The 19,924-nt window shown below is 41.4% G+C and overlaps 1 protein-coding gene across 1 annotated transcript in view; it reads left to right on the forward strand.

Annotated features, from left to right (window-relative positions):
* Window positions 1-17,922, forward strand: part of RYR1 (ryanodine receptor 1) — a 187,254-nt gene extending 169,332 nt beyond the window's left edge. The window contains 2 exon segments of the mRNA XM_029913199.1: window positions 12,831-12,982; window positions 17,860-17,922. Of these exon segments, the coding sequence (XP_029769059.1) occupies window positions 12,831-12,982; window positions 17,860-17,922 (215 nt within the window).
* Window positions 17,923-19,924: the final 2,002 nt, after the last annotated feature.

Consider the following 19,924-nt stretch of genomic DNA (forward strand, 5'->3'; position numbering starts at 1 on the left):
GGTGAAGAGAGAGCTTGGTCTTGGGGGGAGGGTGCTTGTTGCTGACTTGGGGGGGCTGTGACCTGGGGGGAGCAACAGTGGCGAGGGGGGGGGGGATTCAGGAGGGGTGGGGGTAGGAAAGGGGTCTCTGCTGAGGATGAGGACCTGCTGTTGAACCTAGTCTGGAGAAACATCAGCTCAGGGTGACGGGGGTTGGAGAGGTACAAAGGGGAAATGGGCTTTAGTCCCGGGTGGTGGTGCAGAATATAATGGAGAGCCTGGGTGCTTGTGGGAAAGAATGGAAGGGGGTGGGATGGGCCAGGGTGTCAGCAGGTGTTGGTTGCAGGAGGAAGCAAGAGTCATGGGGGTTGGGTGGGGCAGGTTGAAATGTATGTGATGTTGGGTGGAGAACAAATTCCTAGTCACTGTTTTGCGGTGCTCCCCTTTGAGTAATCTACCATGGGTGGGGAATGCTGAGAGCCCTGGAAGGGAAGTGCCTGTTTCCCAAACCCCTTCCCTGGAATCTCCTTGGGGAAAAGCTTCCTAATTACAGAGATCTCACTGCAGAGCCACTGGGAGCTGTTGACCTATGGAATTAGTGGCTCTGTTTAGAGCTTCTGTAATATATCCCTGCTGCACAGTTGCTCTCAACTGCCCCTTTGAAGCAATCTTCCCCACTGGCTGAGTTTCCTTCCTTGCTCTTGTCTGGTCAGTGGAGAGAGCCAGGAATGGAGTGACCATGGAGGCGAAAGCTCCAGTCTATATGCTTTCCTTGCATGTCTAAATAGTTTGGTGTAAAAATTGACTGGCCACTCAGCCAAGGTCTTGGCTGCTGCACCAGCTATCTATATTAATATATAAAAATGCACCTATTGTGATCTCTAGCTGCATGTACAAAAACGCTACAATGCACAGGCATTCATTAATAGGCACATAGTCAACCAATGACAGCCATAAAAATGCCGAGGCTCAGTTACCCTGCCTCTTATAATCACTCCTGAGGGCAGCTGTATGTCTGCTAGCAATAACTGATGTGGTTCTGTGAACCCTGCTGGGTTGCAGGAATCCTTCCTTCCATTTCTGTGGCCTGTGATTTGGAAATATTTGCTTGGGTGGACTAAATTTGCTGTGATGACATCAAAATCCTCTCTGGTTTGTTCCGTGTTAGAGGTATATTGGGGTAATTGTCGTCAGATTCACACATGGCTGAGCTCTGGGCTTCAGGCACTTTTTTGTGCCCGATGCATCTAAAACTATGCACGCATTTTAATGTGTGTGTGACACTTGCAATTCATGGAGCTTTTGCATTCCTCAGGATGAGAGGATATATTTGAACGAGAACCCATTTTACAAAACTACACCCTTAAATTTAGCAGGTCCTGTCTTGAAATGACTGCAACTGTGAATTCAGTCAACTGAAGCCAGGAACTATTAGGACTGCAGCAGTATTAACACCTGAGTTCTTACATAAATCTGATCTCCCTCCCCCAACCTCATCTGATTTTCTATTGGGAGTTTCACAAAGCTGGGTAGGGCACATCTCTTTTCCTCTCTTCCTTCAAGTCATAGAGGACTCTGGTAATTACAAAATCCTATCATTGCAACAGGGCAACACCACCTTGCTTGCAAGACTCGATTGATTGTGAAGAATATGTGCCATTTTCTCTGCCAGTTTTTCCAGATCCCTGGACATGTTGTAATACATACATTGAGCGCTCTGACCTATAGCTGATTTTGCATTCATGTTGGTTAATAATTTGAAGATTATTTGCGTTGTTTCAGATTTGTTTCTTTAGGCAGGCAGCGGAGAATTCAAGGTGGCCATCTGCTATTTTGTTTAATTATCTTAATTGCATGCTATTTAAAACAGAGCTAAGACTATGAGAGCAAAATTCAAGGAGGTGGAGGAATTTTTAGACTCCATGCTGGCAAGAGAAGAAACTTTCAAAGGGAGTATTTTGTTCTAAATGTAACAAGTATGTGTTTGTCAAAACTATGTAACAAGTCTGTGCTTTCAAGCTTTGAGTTTAGGCTGAAATCAGACCAAAGACATTTTAAAAATAGCCAGTGTATAAAAGCGGACTCACATTGGTAATGATTTTTCCATATTTTGGGGGATAGTGCAAATGGCTCATGCTGATGCATTACTATCAAGAAAAGGTTCTGCCCTCTCTCAAACATTGAACAATAGCTTTGTTCCACTTAGAACACCTGGCTAAAGGTTTTATCACTGTGACGTGGCACCTTAGCTGCTTTTCTCGTGGGAGAATGCTATTAATGCTGACTGTTTCAGGGTGTGTGATTTCCATGATGTAGAATCGCATGAAGCCCGTCCCATATTCTCTCCCCCTGGATTCATTTGTCCTTCACACATCACTGAAACGATTTTACTATGATATGAAACAAGCAGAATCACCTTTTGAAATAGGGCTACAGCTCTGCAATCAACTGGAAATTGTTTTAAATGCATCTCAATTCCTCCAAGAATTGTGTGATAAGAAAACTTGATCCTTCAAGGCCTTGTTGATACTGGGCTTTGAACCACCATTCCAGCTAAACTGGCTTGAAATATGGATTGACTGGTGTGGGTAGGACCAGACTCTCAAATCAGTTCTAGAAAAGTCATGTTTCCAGTCAAACATTTTTTGACAGCTATCTTAGAGCAAATCTACACTAGAAAGAATTGTTGATTTTAGTAATGCTGGCATAGTTAAGCTGGCAAAATCCTCCTAATGTAGATGTAGTTATATAGGTATGAAATTGCTTATACCAGCTCACGGAACCAATATAAGCCATACTACTGTAAGCAGTCTTACACCTGTATAACTGCGCGTGTAGTAGGGCTTGTGAGTAAAACTTTACTGGTCACCAGGCCTTAGACACTGTGGCTCCATCTATGCAGCTCAGATCACGTTTGGGACCGTGTTTAAACCAGATCCAGGGTTTGTTTTCAAATGCGGTTAAAAGCCCAGTGTAAACAAGGCCTTGGTGTTGGGAAACCAGAGTGACCAAGCAGGATGATTGTTATAACATGATAGAGCCCTGATCATGAGATGACACAGTTTGGCCCTGTTCATACAGGCAATATCAGGGCACCGGTAGCTTGTTTTAGGCAGTAAAAGATGAGAAGACATTGAATGACTGACTTTGGCCTTAAATGTGGCTGTTTTTTAGGTTTTTTTTTTTAAGTCTCTCTCTCTGTTAATATTAATTAGATGCTTAATTCAATTAGGACCATGTTAAGAGAATGTCCTAAGAGAACTATGGTGATGGATGGGAAATGTCAGAGCACAGTCTAGACCAGTGGCTCTTAACCTTTCCAGACTACTGTACCCCTTTCAGGAGGCTGATTTGTTTTGTGTACCCCAAGTTTCACCTCACTTAAAAACGACTTGCTTACAAAATCAGACCTAAAAATACAGAAGTGTCACAGCACACTATTACTGAAAAATTGCTTACTTTCTCATTTTATAATTCTAAAATAAATCAATTGGAATATAAATATTATACTTGCATTTCTTTATATAGATCAGTATAAACAAGCCATTGTCTGAAATTTTAGTGTGTACTGACTTTGCTAATGCTTTTTATGTAGCCTGTTGTAAAACTAGCCAAGTATCTAGACGGATTGATGTACCCTCTGGAAGACCTGTGTGTACCCCCGGGGTACATGAACCCTCGGTTGAGAACCATTGATCTAGACTGATATAAGCCCAAGAAATGGGGAGGGGAGGTTGACACTTCATAGTTTAGTGAGCACTGCAATCTTGATATTTGAACAGTTGCGTTTAGTGTTTCATTTTCACACCTTAGCGCTAATGAAAATACTGATGTATACGTAGCATTGCATGCTATTTTGGCTGTTGTACTGACTTCTGAAAGTTTAGTGCATTGCCTAAAGGTATCTAATCCTTCCCCCTTTAGATATCTCATCTCATTTTGCCAAATTTCAATGCGAGTTGCTGCAGGTTTCACCCAAACTTTGAGGAGATAACAAAATGTAGTTAATACTTCCTTTTACAAAAATAGTTGGCACTTCTAAAATAGGTGGAATGTTTGTGCTTGGAAATCACAAACAAGTGTTAAGCTAGTGTTTGAGAGCTGAGCTTTCTGGCAGCTGTGGAAGGACAGGGAATCCTGGAGAAAAACTACATTTACTTTTGCTTTGAGCTTGTGCTTGGAGATCTGGTGTCACCTTTGCTTAAAATGAGGTGGAACAAGTCTTGTGGCCTAACTTTGGTGGATATTTGTCCACTATCACACAGTGCACTTGTGCCTAGGACAGAAATAACGGGGATATACGGCTTGAGCTGCCTCACTAGAGCTGTTTGGTGGTAGGGACAGAACCAGAATATTAGGAAAGTTAAGCTGAAATAGCAGGTTAGGAATAAAGTGTGTGCATGTGGATTTATGGGGATTGGGTGCATTATAAGAATAATAGGGAGCACTGAAAATCAAGGATGAGGTGAATTGGAAGAAATTAGGGAATAGTGTCAGGACCAAAATAAAGGGCTTTGACGGTGCAGCAGTTCTGAATTATGTGCATGGACAGAGCTCTGTGTGGAGAAACTTAAATAGTATAGTACCTGCTAAAAACTTAAAACTCACTACATTTACTCAGATGCCTGTTCTCAGGGATTTTCTTACAATTTTTTCATTGTCTTCTGTTAACCAATTTTAAACCTGAAAACCATGCACTTTTGCTGCATGTGAAAATCTCTAGCAAGTGGTCAGATTCAGGAGTGGTAACTGAAATGTTTGACCTATTCATCTGAACTGGTGGAGAGTCAGATTCTTATTCTTGTAGATGGTGCTGAACCTTGTAATCTGTGGAGGTTTGAAGAAGGTATGTATAACAGGCAGGATTGAATTAATGCTAAGCTTTTTCAGCTCTATCTGTTCCATATATATATATATATATATATATATATATACACGCGCACACACACAAGTCATATTTAGACAGCATTTAGGCATTTGTATGCTTCATTATAATCATAATGAAACTGCTTAGTCTTAATGTTAGTTAAGGTGGGTGAGGTGATATCTTTTATTAGTGTTTACGCAGAGCTCTTCTGGGCTTTCTTCAGGTGCCTTGAAGAAGAGCTCTGTATAAGCTTGAAAGTTTGTCTCTCTCACCAACAGAAGTTGTTCCAGTAAAAGATATTACCTTGTTTCTCTAATATTCTGGGACCAGCATGGCTACAACACCACTGGATAGTCTTAATGTTAACATGTGCCCGGGCAGTGCTTGTATTTCAGCAACCTAATGTAACTTACCAAGATGCACAAAGGAAAACTGTCTGTCTGATCTTCACTTGAGGTGACCAGGTTTGCTCAGTAAAGAAATGCTGAATGTTCTTGCAGGTTATGTTTAAATTGGCATGCTAGTGGCAGTACAAGGTTCACTGATTTCAGAGTAGAAGCAGCAGTTTTAAATTCCAGTCTGCTCAAATGCTAATCTAGTTTAAAAAAAAAAAAATCCCTTCACCCTCCCAAAAATAGTTCCTGCTTCTTTCTCAAAGAAATCTTTGCTGTATTTAACTGCATCAGTACAGAATAAGCCTCTTAACCAGTGGTTTCATCAAGACCATAAAACTGAGAACTCAGCATCTAACTTACTGAAATACTTTTGCTGGGCGCCTGCCCTTTTAGTTTTTTTCTTGCAACACAATGCTTGGAACAACTGTCTGTACAGAGAAGCAGAGACATTAGCTCCGCTGAATGTTAATGCTTAGCACTTGTATAGCAGTTTACTTCAAAGTGCTGTACAAAAATTAGAGGCAGTTTGGTCTAGTGGATTGAGCGCAGGACTGGGAGCCACGAATGGATTCTGCCACTGGCTCACCATGTGGCCTTGAGCAATACTAAACCTTTGCCTCAGATTACCTGTCCTTAAAAGGGCAATAATACCGAACTTCCTTGTGTGGGGTGAGGACTAATGCCTACAGAGCACCTGCACAATATGCATTAGAACAGTTAGGTTGTTTTCACTTCTCAGTGAAGCTTAAATAGCATGCCAGAACACCCACACAACAAACTCCCTTTCATTGTATTGGTGTCTGAGCAAAAGGCAAAGACCACTTTGCCAAAAACATCTCTATATTCTTGGATAGTCCCCTTAGCTACTTGGTCACATTTATTTGAAGAGAGCCACAGAATCAATAGCATGAAGCAGAAACATGCTTTCCTTTATAGGATGCTTTCAGCTATTATTGGTTCGTTGGTAATGTTCATAGAATCCTAGAATATCAGGGTTGGAAGGGACCTCAGGAGGTCATCTAGTCCAACCCCCTGTTCAAAGCAGGACCAATCCCCAGACAGATTTTTGCCCCAGATCCCTAAATGGTCCCCTCAAGGATTGAGCTCACAACCCTGGGTTTAGCAGGCCAATGCTACCACTAAGCTATCCCTCCTCCATTCAACCATCTTGCATTAATGTCAATCCTTATACTGTTAGTTAGTTTACTTCATGCCATTTCTACACCTGTAGTTAGTAGTGGACCTGAGAGTTCAAATTTGTCTGGAGTAGTAGATCAGTGTGAAGTGCTTCAATCATTTCTTTAAATTGCTCATTCTGTGCTGCATTGACAGTGATGATTTTTAGTGTCAAAGAAGGTTGCAAATTACAAAGTTCAAGACGTTCCCTTTCAGTTTTATGGCATAATCACAGACTTGATTTTTGACAATTCTGGGGTGTCAAAGATGAGCATAGACCATTCCTAGGTGAAGCTGATATTGAAGAGTTGCTGGAAGGTTTGGAACAGAGATACGAGTTGTCATGGCTATGTTTTGATGCTGTTGTCATCAAAAGTCTCATTTCCAGGTTGATGAGTCATCACTCTTCCATTTCAATAGACAAAGTTTCATTCAGTAGCAAATTTGAGCTTGAAAAGTGCAAATAAACTGATTTTTCTGCTGCTCTTGAGACTTTGACTTCCTATTTAACTTGTGAGGTTTCTACTTTACTGTAAAAGAATGATTTGGTTCCATTATTTCAATTCCTTCAGCTGCTTGTTCCCCACTATTTTAGCTCTAGCACCTTGAGTCAGATAAATTCAGCACTGGTGTGTGATCACTGAATACTAATCACCAACTTGCACTATTGATCAGCAGGTTTCATATTTCCTATATTTGAAGTGAAAACCACCACCTATATTCTGTCTGCATCAAATTTAACACCACATTAATTAAACCCATCTACAATGGAACTCCCACGGGTGCCATAACTGGTGCTGCTGGGAAACATTCTGTAAAATTCCCTAGTGTAGATAAGGCTCCGGTGAATTCAACAGTGAAAACTGAAAAACAAGATGAGCTAGGCAACTATATACATAACCCCAGGATCGAGTGTTTTGTCCACCTGCTAGAATTTGCTAGATCCTCGCAAACCAAGTCCTCTAGCAATTCACTACTCCACCCACTCCCCTTTCTTCAACATCTAAAGGCTGAACAACATTCAGAGTGACAGAATAGCACTTGATGACTCTTCTTCTTGTGCTTTTAAGGAGCTGTGGTCATGGTTTCTGTTGATTCATCGCTAGGAACAGGCTTCTCCCATGTCTTTTCTGATGCATCAGTAACAACTGAATGGCTTTACTGGCTGACCTGATGTACGTTGGACTTCTAGTTTATTTCCTGCCAGTTAGGCCACTTACAGCGATTTGGTGGCCGAGACTTTCCTCTTCAGAAGTCACTTTTCTCTTTGAAAGAGGAAAAAGCTGCAAGTCTCATCTACCGAGCAAAGAATTTTGACTAAAAAGCATCTGTGATGGTGAAATGCAGGTCATCAAGGCTCTCTGGTCCTGAGAGGGAAAACTCTAATACAAACAAATATATAGGGAAGGTAAAATTGAAACTCCAATATTTTGTAGTAAGGATGGTGAGGGATGTAGTAAAGGTGGCAATCAGTGATTGTGATACCTACCTCATGTCTTAATTGCTCTGTTGAGCGGCTATGGAAGATTCACTTTGTGTTGCAGCTCCCTGCTTCTGACTCCTTTGTAATGTGCAGCCCCGCGGTTGAAACACATCTCATCTGTTTTTGTTTGAGGGGTGGGTTGCACTAATGAATTCCTTGTAAACTTAAAAAGACATCACCCTACTGGTACCATGCTCGACTGATCTCAGTCATGTGTCTGAACTAGAAGGAGAAGCAGAAATGGCAGTGGCAGGCCACAGGGCTACTTAGATTCCAGCAAACACTGCAACACCACAGGGAGTCCCTGACATTTAAACACTTCAGCATGCTATAGAAATAAAACTGTCCTGTTAGAGGGGTTACAGTGGATTAATACATTGCTCAGTGTGAATACTGACTCCTGTAGTGAAAGGGCAAGGGATGTTACAGTTCAGCAAAAGACTACATAAGGCCATTTCACTGGTATTGAATAGGTGTATATCTGTGTGCGTACACAAGCCATCCAAACAGTTGCGGTTTTACTGCTGGTATGTGTCCAGTCTCTGGGGTTTCTGTGCTGGAATCTCAGCTATGTGACATTAACAGCAGGGCAGAATCTGTCTGCATCCTCTGCATCGTTTTCCAAACACGAGCAAACAAAAAGCAAATGAGTGCCAGTATTCAGCCTTAATGGAAATGTACATCATAGCCATATGTTCCACACACTTATTTCCTGTTGTGTTGATGTTGGACAGATCACTATTTTCACAAGAAGAAGATATCTTTGAGTGAGTTAGTGGAAGCCATCTTCTTTGCTGTGCTAGAAAGCAAAGTTGGAAAACACTGAGGCTTGTTTTATAAGTTAACTTGGTTTTCTTGTTCTTCCACGAGCTTGGACTGTAAATCCACATTGTGTAACATTGGATTTAGCTTCCAAGGTTTTAGGCTTGGATACGTACCATTTTTGTACAAAAGCTACCTGTGTCCTTTAGCTGGTTTGAAGGGCATGCAAATGATTCAGTCTTTATTAGGTTGTCTTGTAACCATGATTTAAACTTCGTTTGGACCAAATCCAGAACGTAAACATCCCATTTATTCTGAAGGTGGTTACATTTCTGTATTGTCTCAATTTAGATGCCAAGTTACAAACACATTATTTAGTCTACAGTATGATGCTGTGCTGTGTACGAGAGAATGTTTGTGAAGGATTACAGTTAGTAACTACCTTACCTAACTGTGCCTTCTCACTCTGCATCGATAGGGCATTTTGCCAGATTGAAACAAGTGCATATGCATAACTTCTGAAGAGAGGATTAAATTGAAATAAACAAACTGTACTCCAAACAAAGAACCTAGGACTTGCATAAAGAATGAAGAGATTGTGAACTCCCTTATCCATTAGCAATCATAGAATAGCAGGGATTTCTGTTTCTTCTGCTCCTTGCCTCACCAGGTCTATTTCATAATGGTTTTATGAGAGTATGAATATGATGTAGGAGTGGCTACTTGTTCAGCTGTTAAAGATTCTCAGTCTTTCTCTAAAAACATTCAGCTATAAAAGAGTTCTGGGTGATGGAAAATCTTGCAGTTTGTTGAGCACCCTCAGCTCCCATTGGCTTTGGTGGGATCTAGGGGTGCTTAGCACCTCAAAGAATCAGGCCATAGGAAAACTTAATGCCTGGAGGAGTGACCTTTGAACCATTCTCTCTGGAAGAAGTTACACACTGCCTGTTTTAAATGGTGGATAATCCTCATTGTACTGTCTTCACATATCTTCATCTGTCACCAGTAAAACAGGTCCTCATGTCAGAGGTATGCTGGACACCTCATAGCAGTTTGGCAAGACGATTACGAACATAATTCTTGTGAAAGAATGTTGAAATTCAATCTTGAAGAATTGTGCTCGTACAATGACTGCATTTTTGCTTTGAGCCTCAATGTCCCTTATATCTTGCTGACCAAGTGTAATAGTAGTGATCCATACAAATGGTGGTTTGATGTAACCGTCAACTATGGTATTGGTGCCCGAGAGGGTACACAAGATGTAAAAGGTTTCACTAGGCGTACCCTTCTCAGGGCATTACAGCAGTTCATATTTAGCTAGAGGAGCTACTTAAACTGTATAATAGCTTACTTTCTAAATGCATAAGAGAGGATTGCAGAATATTAAACAAAGCAACAACTTAATTATACCACCACACATGAGGCATCTACTTTATTAGAGGAGTTGGCAAGTATTGGGTTTAATAGCTAGCTTTATTATGCTGGCTGATCTGCTGAATGCTTTGTGGTATGACTACGTACTTAGTAGAAAACTAATGCCATTTTACTCCACGTGGCACCTGTCTATATACTAGGACTTATAACAAGGATATCTGATTCCCACTTCATAGCTACAGTGGGAACACATGCTTCTTATTTCAATGCCAGTGTTAAAAGGAATGCCTCAGTCTTGCTCAATTCGCATTATAGGCCTTGCTGTAAGATGTGACTTACCAAGTACCATCTGTGTGTGGGGTTTTTGGGGGCGGGAAAGTTCATAGCTTAAAGCATGACTCAAGTCTGAAAAGATTGAAAATGGCCTGATGGAGTTCCATGTTTGTCACAATGTTTCCAAATCAGATGTGTTTTGTTCACAAGTGTAAAGCATTTTCTAATTTCCTGCCCTGCTAACAGGGATCTGAGAGTCAAGCTGGATTCTTCCCTCTGGATCTGTAGTAAAGATTCTGCAGGCCAAATCAGACGGTTGACACCTGTGTAACGTTATTGTCTTCAATAGGCATGTACAAGTGTAACAGATTGGAACATAATAAACTTCTCTCAACAAAGATTTAGGGAGGCAAGTCAGGGCTGGTCTCTACTAGGTTGACATAGCTACATTGGTTGGAGTGTGAAAAATCCGCATCCCTAATTGTCGTAGCTATGCTGCCGTAATCCCCAGTGTAGACGCAGCTATGTTGATGGAAGAATACTTCTGTCAAGCTACCTACCGTCGTTCAGGGAGGTGGGTGACTTAGATTCAGTAGTGTAGGCATACTGTCGGCTGAAAGTTTTTCAGTCTACTGGCAGAAATACATTTCCTGCACAAACAAATATCAAATTAGACTTTGAACGCATGCAGGTGCCACTTTTTTACACAGACGTTCTTGAGCCTTTGCTGAAGATGTAGCCAAGTAAGCAAGATGACCATTTCTGACAACTGCACTAGGGATCTAATCTCTTGACTGTCGGGGGTGAAGAGAGTTGTAAGACCTCTTTCAGTGGGCAGGAAAAGTGGGAGCAGTATAACTTAAATACGGTCTGTCAACCTAATTCCCTTTTTTCTTAGTCAGAAAAATAACTTCACTCAATGAGCATTTCTCTTTTTGTTTGGAGAATAAGAATATTCAGTTAGTAGTGAACTAGGAAGGAGAATAGAGGTGTAGACTAGTACTCTTTTGTAGATCTAAAGAGTTAAATCAAATGGTTTATTTAAAAGATGCAGTAAGTAACTGTTCTGGTAGTGGTCCAGCAACAGGAAGATATAAAACAGATCCAAAATTCATGTTACATTAGTATCATTAACTTGAAACTTGTCACATGCTTTCTGTGACAGAGGATGGGAAAGGGTTATGAAATTGTAGGCTGAAATTTTCAAAGTTGCCTAGGGAATAACCGGGCATCCAAATTCTCTCTAGGTAGCCTTGAAAATCTTTAGCTATAATCTTAGTGAGTTTTCTCCAAGTTCTGCCTACATTGCGGTAAAAAAATAACACCCCAAAAGGCTGTCTTTATACAGCATCTAGCAGTGTGACCCTGGCCTCTAGGATGCTACCATAATACAAAAAATAGAAGGCCGTAGAATTGAAAATAGATATTCATATGAGCTGTTTGGTCACTTCAGGGAGCACTTACTGAGATGGCTAAGGGCTTGTCGACGCTTAAAACGCTGAAGCGAAGACACTACCTGTGCTGCTGGGAAGGCTTCTCCCATCTGTAGGTAATTAACCTCCCTGAGAGGCAGTAGCCATGTCAACGGGAGAAGTCCTCCTGTCGGGAGCTAGGTCAGTATAACTGTATTGCTCAGGGGTGTGGACTTTTCCACATTCCTGAGTGATGCTGTTATATCGACATAAATTGCTAATATAGACCAAGTCTAAGGCTTTCAAGCCTGGTAATGCACCCGTGTGAATTTGCAGACTCTTAATGTTTTTGATGCTGAAGTTGGGATTTAAATATAGTATAAAACTCCCCTGATTTTAAGATTTCTTCTGAAAGAGGACTTGGATGAAGGGGTGGCTGAATGGAAAACTTTGTGGGATTTCTTGGAGTCATTGCTACCCCTTGTAGCAATACAGCAGTAAACTTCTATGGTAGGTGGCTTATTGCAAACTAATTGTGGGGCAGAATGCTTCCAGCCTTGCCCTTTTAAATGATAAAAGGTTTTCATTCTCTGCTGTTCAGTAACTTTTCTAATTCTTCAAGGTCTTGGAAAGGATGCAAAACCCTGCAACTCTCAAATGATCTCTGTTAGAATGACAGTGTCTAGTGCGCATAATAGTGAGCTGTGGCGTCTGTTACTTATGTAAACAAAACTTCAGTCAATTCAGGAGTGAATTCCTGCACATGATCATCTTACTTTAAAGTCTTCGTTAAGTCTCCATCTGTTTTTCTTGGTTTCCTTTCCTTATAAGTGGAGTGAGTTTGAAGAAAATGAGGGTAACACGTTCTGTCAAGATAACTGGGATGGGCCACTTGTCATGGTCAAGGTGCATAGCAAACCTGAAAATACAAGTTTCACAGTGATTAATTAAACATTATCCCACTGCATTGCTAAGCAAGCTATTGGAGAAACTGACGTATGCACGTCACTACAAATGAATCTGAATTCTTTGTGGCTACAACAGAAGGGCCATAAATTTGTCTCCTTCCTTTGACTTTGTCACCGGTCTGAGCCTCTTTATCATGTAAGGACATGATAGCGACACCACCTTCACCTATGTCCGGGTGGAAGACGACCGGTCGCGCCACTCCCGGTTGGACCGGATCTATCTGTCACGCTTTCATCTGGCCCGGGCCCACGCCTCCGGCGTCCGGCCGGCCCCGTTCACGGATCACCATCTGGTGACCATGACGGCCTCTCTCAGTTCTGAGAGGCCGGGGCCGGCCTATTGGCATTTTAATAATAGTTTGCTGGGGGGAAAAAAAAAAAAATAAAAATTCAGCAACAGACTTTAAGAGCAGCATCAGTTCACAGGACAGTTAGAACAACTTTTTAGAAGGATCGGCTTTGTATACTCCCAGAGCTGTGTCTTTTTTTTGTTTTTGTTTTGATGAAGGTTCTCATCTTCTGCAATGTTAGCTGCTATTCAATAGTTTGTTGCAGTGGAAGAAACAAAATCTCACCATTGAATTGGGGAAGAAAACAACTGCCAGCAAATCAAGTGACCGATCAGCCTACTTCTCCCCTTGTGGGAACTGAATCTAAACTTGCTTATTAGTACATCTAGTCCGGTAGTTCAGCTTTAATAGCAATCTCACTTATAGAGGAACTACTTCTAAAATTCCCTGAAGGACAACTTTGACCTACTGTTCAAGCAAAAGTCATCAGAATGGGTCTCATGAGGTCTCAGCTGAAAAGTCTTGAGACAGTCACAAAAATTTTCCTTAAAAATCCTACTTTGATTGACTATCCAGTACACCAGAGCAATAGTGAGCAACAAAATTCACAGTAAAATAAAACCAGAGAAGAAATAAGAACAGGAGCTGGGAAAGGAATTGAGTAAAAGTATGTGGAGGGGAATGGTATGTCAGCCTAAGTGGTGATGTAAAATTGGTTGCAAGGCTTAGGTGTTGAAGTCATTGGTTAAGTCTGGAGTAACTTTGGCTCTCCCATGGTCAAACAGTAATAAATGGGATTAGAAGAATCCTGCATGAAGTTGGTGGGACACATCTTAAGTGTGACTTTGGGGTTTGTATAACACACATACGCTTCACCGACGCATTTGAGTCAGGCTCATGTACATATCTGTTTCAATCCAATCGACTGGATACCAAGCGGAAGGAATGGGAGCTATTCTAATCACGCTCTTGTGGCAAAAGCACAATCCGATCTAGATTCTATTCCCAGCTCCGCCAATAATTGCTCTGATCTTGGGGAGTTACTTATCCTTTCTGTACCTCGCTTTCTCTCTGGAAAAGGGGATTATTCATGGATTCTAAAGCCAGAAAGGACCATCGTGATCTTGGCTGACCTCTAGTACAACACAGACTACAGAACTTCCCCAGGATAATTCCTATGGACTAGAGCAGATCTAGAAAACAATCAGTTGGCTGCAGGACAGGGGATTAATCCGATGGTGTCCATAAAATGCGTATAATGTGTACTATACCTTCTTGATTTTAAGATGTACATTTAGCTGTAAACAGAACTGTTCCACCTGGGAAATGCTTTGAAGAGATGAAATGCTGCTTTTGCCTGTCTCGTTCAGTACTATGCAGCTAAATACAATAACTTCAGGATTTCATGTTGACCTTTCATTTAAGGCTCGATGTTCTCTGCTTGTCAAACACAGTAAAACCTTTCTTGTACACAAAATGGCAGTTGCCCTACTTCACAGCCAAGATCTAGAATAGCGGAGTCACTGTAGTTAAGTCTTGGATTACTGGCACTTCATTTTTTACTGAGTGTACTAAAGCATTTACTAATATATTGCCAGGTAAGATCAGCAGTGTGAATGGGTCAAAATAGTGAACAGTGTATCTTGTGTTGCAAATTATCATTTAAGTGAACAAAATCCACCAATTTGCAGTGAGTCGTCCAACAGTGTGAATTAGTAAAGTGCTAATATATCATCAGTCCCGTGCTTTCTGGGGAAAACTCCAATAGACTAACACCTATTCTACTAAATCTTTCATAGCTTTGAATTAAACATCCAGCTATCTTCCCATAGTGCTTTGTAGCATAAATTTGGATGTAGTTTTATTTCAGAACCCAAGATTGCTAAGGCTTAAATTGCTGTCTTATGCTGATTTTAACACTTCTGGCTTTTTTGGGGAGGGGAGAAAATTACCTTAATTTCCCATGACATAAATGGGGCAAACTTGTATTTAGATCTAGAAATCTGCCACTGGAAAAAACATCTTGAGGAAGATTGGACATGCTGAGAATTTGGAAGCACAGAAATAAACTTTTAACAGCTCTGAATGTCTGCTTCTGTGCCTCTAACTGGTAATTAAGCCATCAAATGACAAAGCAAGCATACCAAGGTTTGAAGGAGGTGTGTTGGTTCAGACACCCGTTCATCCCTAACTGGAATATACAGTACATATTACCTCTACTAGACTATATAGTATGAGTCATCTTCAGTGGTATCTTCATATGTTTTGTATGGCTTCTCCTTGGGATGAAAAACATACCCATTGCAAGAGCATACAATACCAAAATCCACCGCTGCCTTGCAATAATGGATCCTCAGGCATTTAGCCAGAAGTAAAGTGACTATAAATGTGCTTTCCCCCAACCTTCATGGATCTTGTAAAATCTTTCCCTTTAAATATTCATATTTTAATTTTTTAAAGAGAGCAGCATTAAACCTGTAAGAATTAAGTTGAGAACCTGTAACTTAAATCTCAGCCCTTTTGTCTTCGAAGACTTTGCTCTCAAACCCCTAATTGTCTCTCTTCTTCGCTACATCTCTACGCATAGGCTAGGGAAGTGGAATCTGCAACACTGTAATGAGTGCCACTTAAATGCTAGATACAAGAATAAACATGCCAAGTGACTTGGCCAGCAGCACTAAGTGCTACCCACGTGGGCATGTCTGAGCTCACAAGTGCCTGTGGATTCAAGCTGCCTAGGCTAAAGACTTTGCAAAGAGTCTTCTTGTGAGGAAGAATAGCAAACGGCCACGAACCGGTGACTGCAGATGCAATCAGGCTGTGCATAAAAATGTGTATCCGCTGTAGAGAGGGGGAAAGGTTACAAAAAGCTTGAGGAGGTGGGATATAGGCTCATAGGGAAGTCTCTGAAAACATCAGCCTGCCTCAGCCCTAGCCCATGTCACTTATGCCACACAGCCTGTTGTAGATCCTGTATATTTATGGTGAAGCATCCTTGCTAATGGAATAGCCCTACTGCCTAATTGACTGACCCTCATGGAATCTTAGAGATGTAGGTCAGGAAGGGACCACAAGAGGTCATCTAGTCCATCCCCTGTGCAGAGGCAGGATTAGGCATACCTAGACCATCCCTGGCAGGTGTATGCTTAAGTTCTTAACTGCCAATGACTGGGATTCCACAACTTCCTTAGGTAATCTGTTCAGTGCTTAAGAAAACCTTTAATTTTAAGGATAGTTAATATCTAACCTGAATCTTCCTAGCTGCAAACTAAGATGATTTCTTGTCCTACCCTTGTGAGTTCTCAAAACTCAGCCTGTTCAAATAATACAGCTTCACTCTTTTAAAATCCTCCTCATCAATCCAGATACTACATGGGTTAATTTCTTCTTCCCAGCTAAGTGTGAGACTTGACATTAGCTCTGCATGTTACATCATTGCGCCATTTCCCAGTCACTTGAAAGTTACTCTTTACTAAGGTACCCTTTGAATGACACTTTCATTCTTAGGCTTGGATGATTTAAAATAGTTATTCAGCAATGCAAAAGCTTTTAAGCTTTCTGTTAAAGCTTCTACAGTGTGTATGAGAGGTTAGGTTTGTCTATCAAATTTAGTTACTACATAACCACTGTGGGCTCTCAAAAACAAATCTGAAGAGAAAATTGTAAAATTATTGGTATCTCAATCCGATCTCTTGTGATCAGGCTGGTTTATGGCTGCCTCAAACTGTTCAGAACTGTTCTTTCCCTGCGTGGGGAGAATTGGTTTTGTTCAAGCAGGCAGGTTACCTAAACTATCAGAACTGAAAATGCTATGCCCAGGCAATCTTACATTGAACCTGATCTGAGCTGTCACAAGGATCGGTTATAAAGATGGAAGACTGAAGTCATTCTGAGAAGTGGAGCACGAAAACAGCAGCAGCATTTGTTTAGGTGCTGCCTGTCCTAGACTCCACCCCCCCCCCCCCTTCGCTTCCCCAAAGGCCACTTCCTGCTGTCATTCCTCCTCCAAGTTAGCTTCAGTCTCACCAAACAAAATCAAATCAACAGCCTAATAAGGAAAAAGAATGATGAGAATCTCCCTGGCCAGGCCTTTCCCTCGTTTTTCTATGTGGCAGCAAATTAGGAGAATCTTACCAAAGAGTGACAAGTGACTCAGACCAATATGTAAAGCCTCCATTCACTGCCCCAGGAAATTACTAACCAACCTCTGATGGCTTTGGGCAGCAATACCCGGCTGACGCTAAACTGCTTACATCAGAATCAACAGAGCCATAGTCTCCAAAACTGGCTGCTACTTCAGTTTCTTTTATACACTGTATTGAAAGCCCCAGGCTGGCTAAATGGGCTGAGAACTAATTTGTATACTTACTAACAAGGGGCGAAGCGCTTGAAAGGGACTGGTCATTAACATAAGTTCAAGGAAGGGGACATCAATCACAACTGGAAATCCACAAATCACAACACTTCTAATAATTTTGCCTGTTTCCTTTGCCTAGGTGAGTGTCTAACTTGAAAGCTCATTAAAGCTTGTCCTCAACACTGGAGCTAAAGCATAGGGAAATGGTCTCACACACTTCATCTGATTCTAATTAAGCCAGTGTAATACACCACGACTTCTATAGCACCTTTCATCCAAAGGTCTCAAAGCACTTTACAAACATTAGTTAATCTTCACAACACCCTCTGAGGTGGTATTGCAGATAGGAAGTGTGAGGTAGAGAGGAGAAAGACCTGACCAACATCACACAGTAAGTCAGTAGTAAAGTTGCAAGTAGAAACCGGTGTTCTCTTCCTAGGCTACTGTTCTAACTACTAAACATCACTTTCTCTACAACCCGAGATAAACCTTGGGTCTCCTGACTCCCCGTCCTATTCTTTAGTCACAAGATCCTCCTTCCTCAGACATGAGGATAAACAGTTCTCAGGAGTCCAGTTCCTCTTAAGCCAACTTGCAGAAGTTGGTACATTGAGTGTGCATTTTCCAATTGGTTGCAAAGTTGTAAGAAAACTATGATGCCCAATAGCATGAAACTGATGCCCTAAATTAATCTCATTATCCAAGTAGTGTTTCCCTCAGCTACCTGTTTATCTGGAAGGCCATGTCTTGTAATAACGGTCTTGGTGGGACTGTTATGTAAATTAATTGCTAATTATCAGTGAAGAGTGAGGTAATGTGTAACTTGATTTTTCAGCTGTGCAGTTAAGGAATATGTTGAAAAATGTCTTACGCTTATTTTAAGGCCTCTGATTAATATTGCTGAGACATCTACAAACAGACTGATAACTTGAAGCACAGGAGCAGTTTCCTGTCTTAAGAGCTTGCACAGGAAGTTTGTTAAATATAATGTCGGTGACCCTGCCAAAGGGGAGGAGATCTCATTTTTTGAAGCAGCAGCTGTAGCACTAGTATGTTAGACCAAGAGCTTGGCTACAGGGTTTGTAAAGCCTGTTTGGTAATCCAGTTTTACCATTAATCACTTCGGCTAACCTTCCATTAATTATGATCTGAAATTGTCTCGTGAACTGGTAACCCATCCTCTCAAATCTTGCCTCTGAATGTATCACTGATTCCTAATCCTGTCACTTGCACGCCTTACTGCACTGGGTGGGTTTCTGATCTATAATCAGACTACATGGAAAATCCTCTTTATCCCCTCCTGATATCTCCCAAACGGAGAGATCTTAAAGCACCGAATTCATGGCTTCTGCCTGACTGCAAGGCCATCACTGAGCTGGAATCCAAAGATATTTGAAACATGTCTCACTTGATAAGACTTAGTGGTCAAACTAGTAGTCTGTCATGGATTAAAAACCTGTTGACAGTGTTTTGACCCCACAATGAGCTTCCTACTGTTTACATTGGGTCTTTTAAAATACCGTAGTGGATAATGTGTCATGAAGTCAAAGGGCACTCGAATACTACAGTGAATGTGGTATAGGTGCCTAGACAGGTCTTTTAATGTTCTAGAGCATTGGTTCTCCAACTCTTCGCTCCATGGACCCCTTTCTAAGAGACCTTTCAATGGGACACATCCCTACTGCTTTGTCAGTGTCCCTGTTCTAATGACTATAGGCCAGTTTAAGAGCTTTAGCGAATTCTTGCTTGCTGTAAGTGCAAAAAAACTGGAGGTGTCAGATTGGTTCCATTGGTATCTGGGGAAGGGGTTTTTAAAGGCACAAATGAGTTGTGTCCAACTCCCATTGACTTTCACCCAGTTGCCCTTTGTGCCTTTGAAAATTTCCCACAGCTCAGTTTTTGGAATGAGTTGGCTGAAGGAAAAGCACAGACAAAACATTAGCTGATCTTGATGAGGTGAGACCCATGAGGAGGTGAGATTCTGAAGAGAGATCAATAAACTAATATAAAAGAGGGATACAGTTTTGGGAGGGAATGTGGGTGAGGTACTGTCACTGCCCCTCTTCCACACATTCTCTGGTATTGGCTGGAACCCTACAATAATTACAGCACGCTTGTGTAGAATCTTCTCTACCTCCAGGCTCTGCCTGTTGAAAATTTCACAAGAATGAAATGTTTGAAGCAAAATTCTTATAAATGTCCGTTTCCTGCCACCGTAGAAGAATGGGGCGTACAGGCATCATGGGTGGGGATGTCATTATGTGCCTGAGCTGCAAATGTAGTAAGAAAGTTGAGGATGTTCTTAACAGCTCACTCAGCCTGTGTATGTGACAGACTACAAATTGGTGGCACTTTCATACCAGACCGATCTGGGCACTTCTTAAAGCAGGAATTGTCTCAAATACAGCATGGTCATCGTCCTGCCTCAGTGAGTTCAGTGTGGCCTACCAGTTTGACTTCACCTTAGGTGACTGTTTACTTGCACTCTTACTATCACTGGACAGAACTTTAGGTATAATTAGTTAGAATATTTCAGCTAAAAGGGTGGTTTGCTCAGTCAGATGGAGATGATGGGGAAACAGACGAAA

Source organism: Terrapene carolina, unplaced genomic scaffold, assembly GCF_002925995.2.
Source record: "Terrapene carolina triunguis isolate 2854851 unplaced genomic scaffold, T_m_triunguis-2.0 Scaffold517, whole genome shotgun sequence".
NCBI classification, from domain to species: Eukaryota; Metazoa; Chordata; order Testudines; family Emydidae; genus Terrapene; species Terrapene triunguis.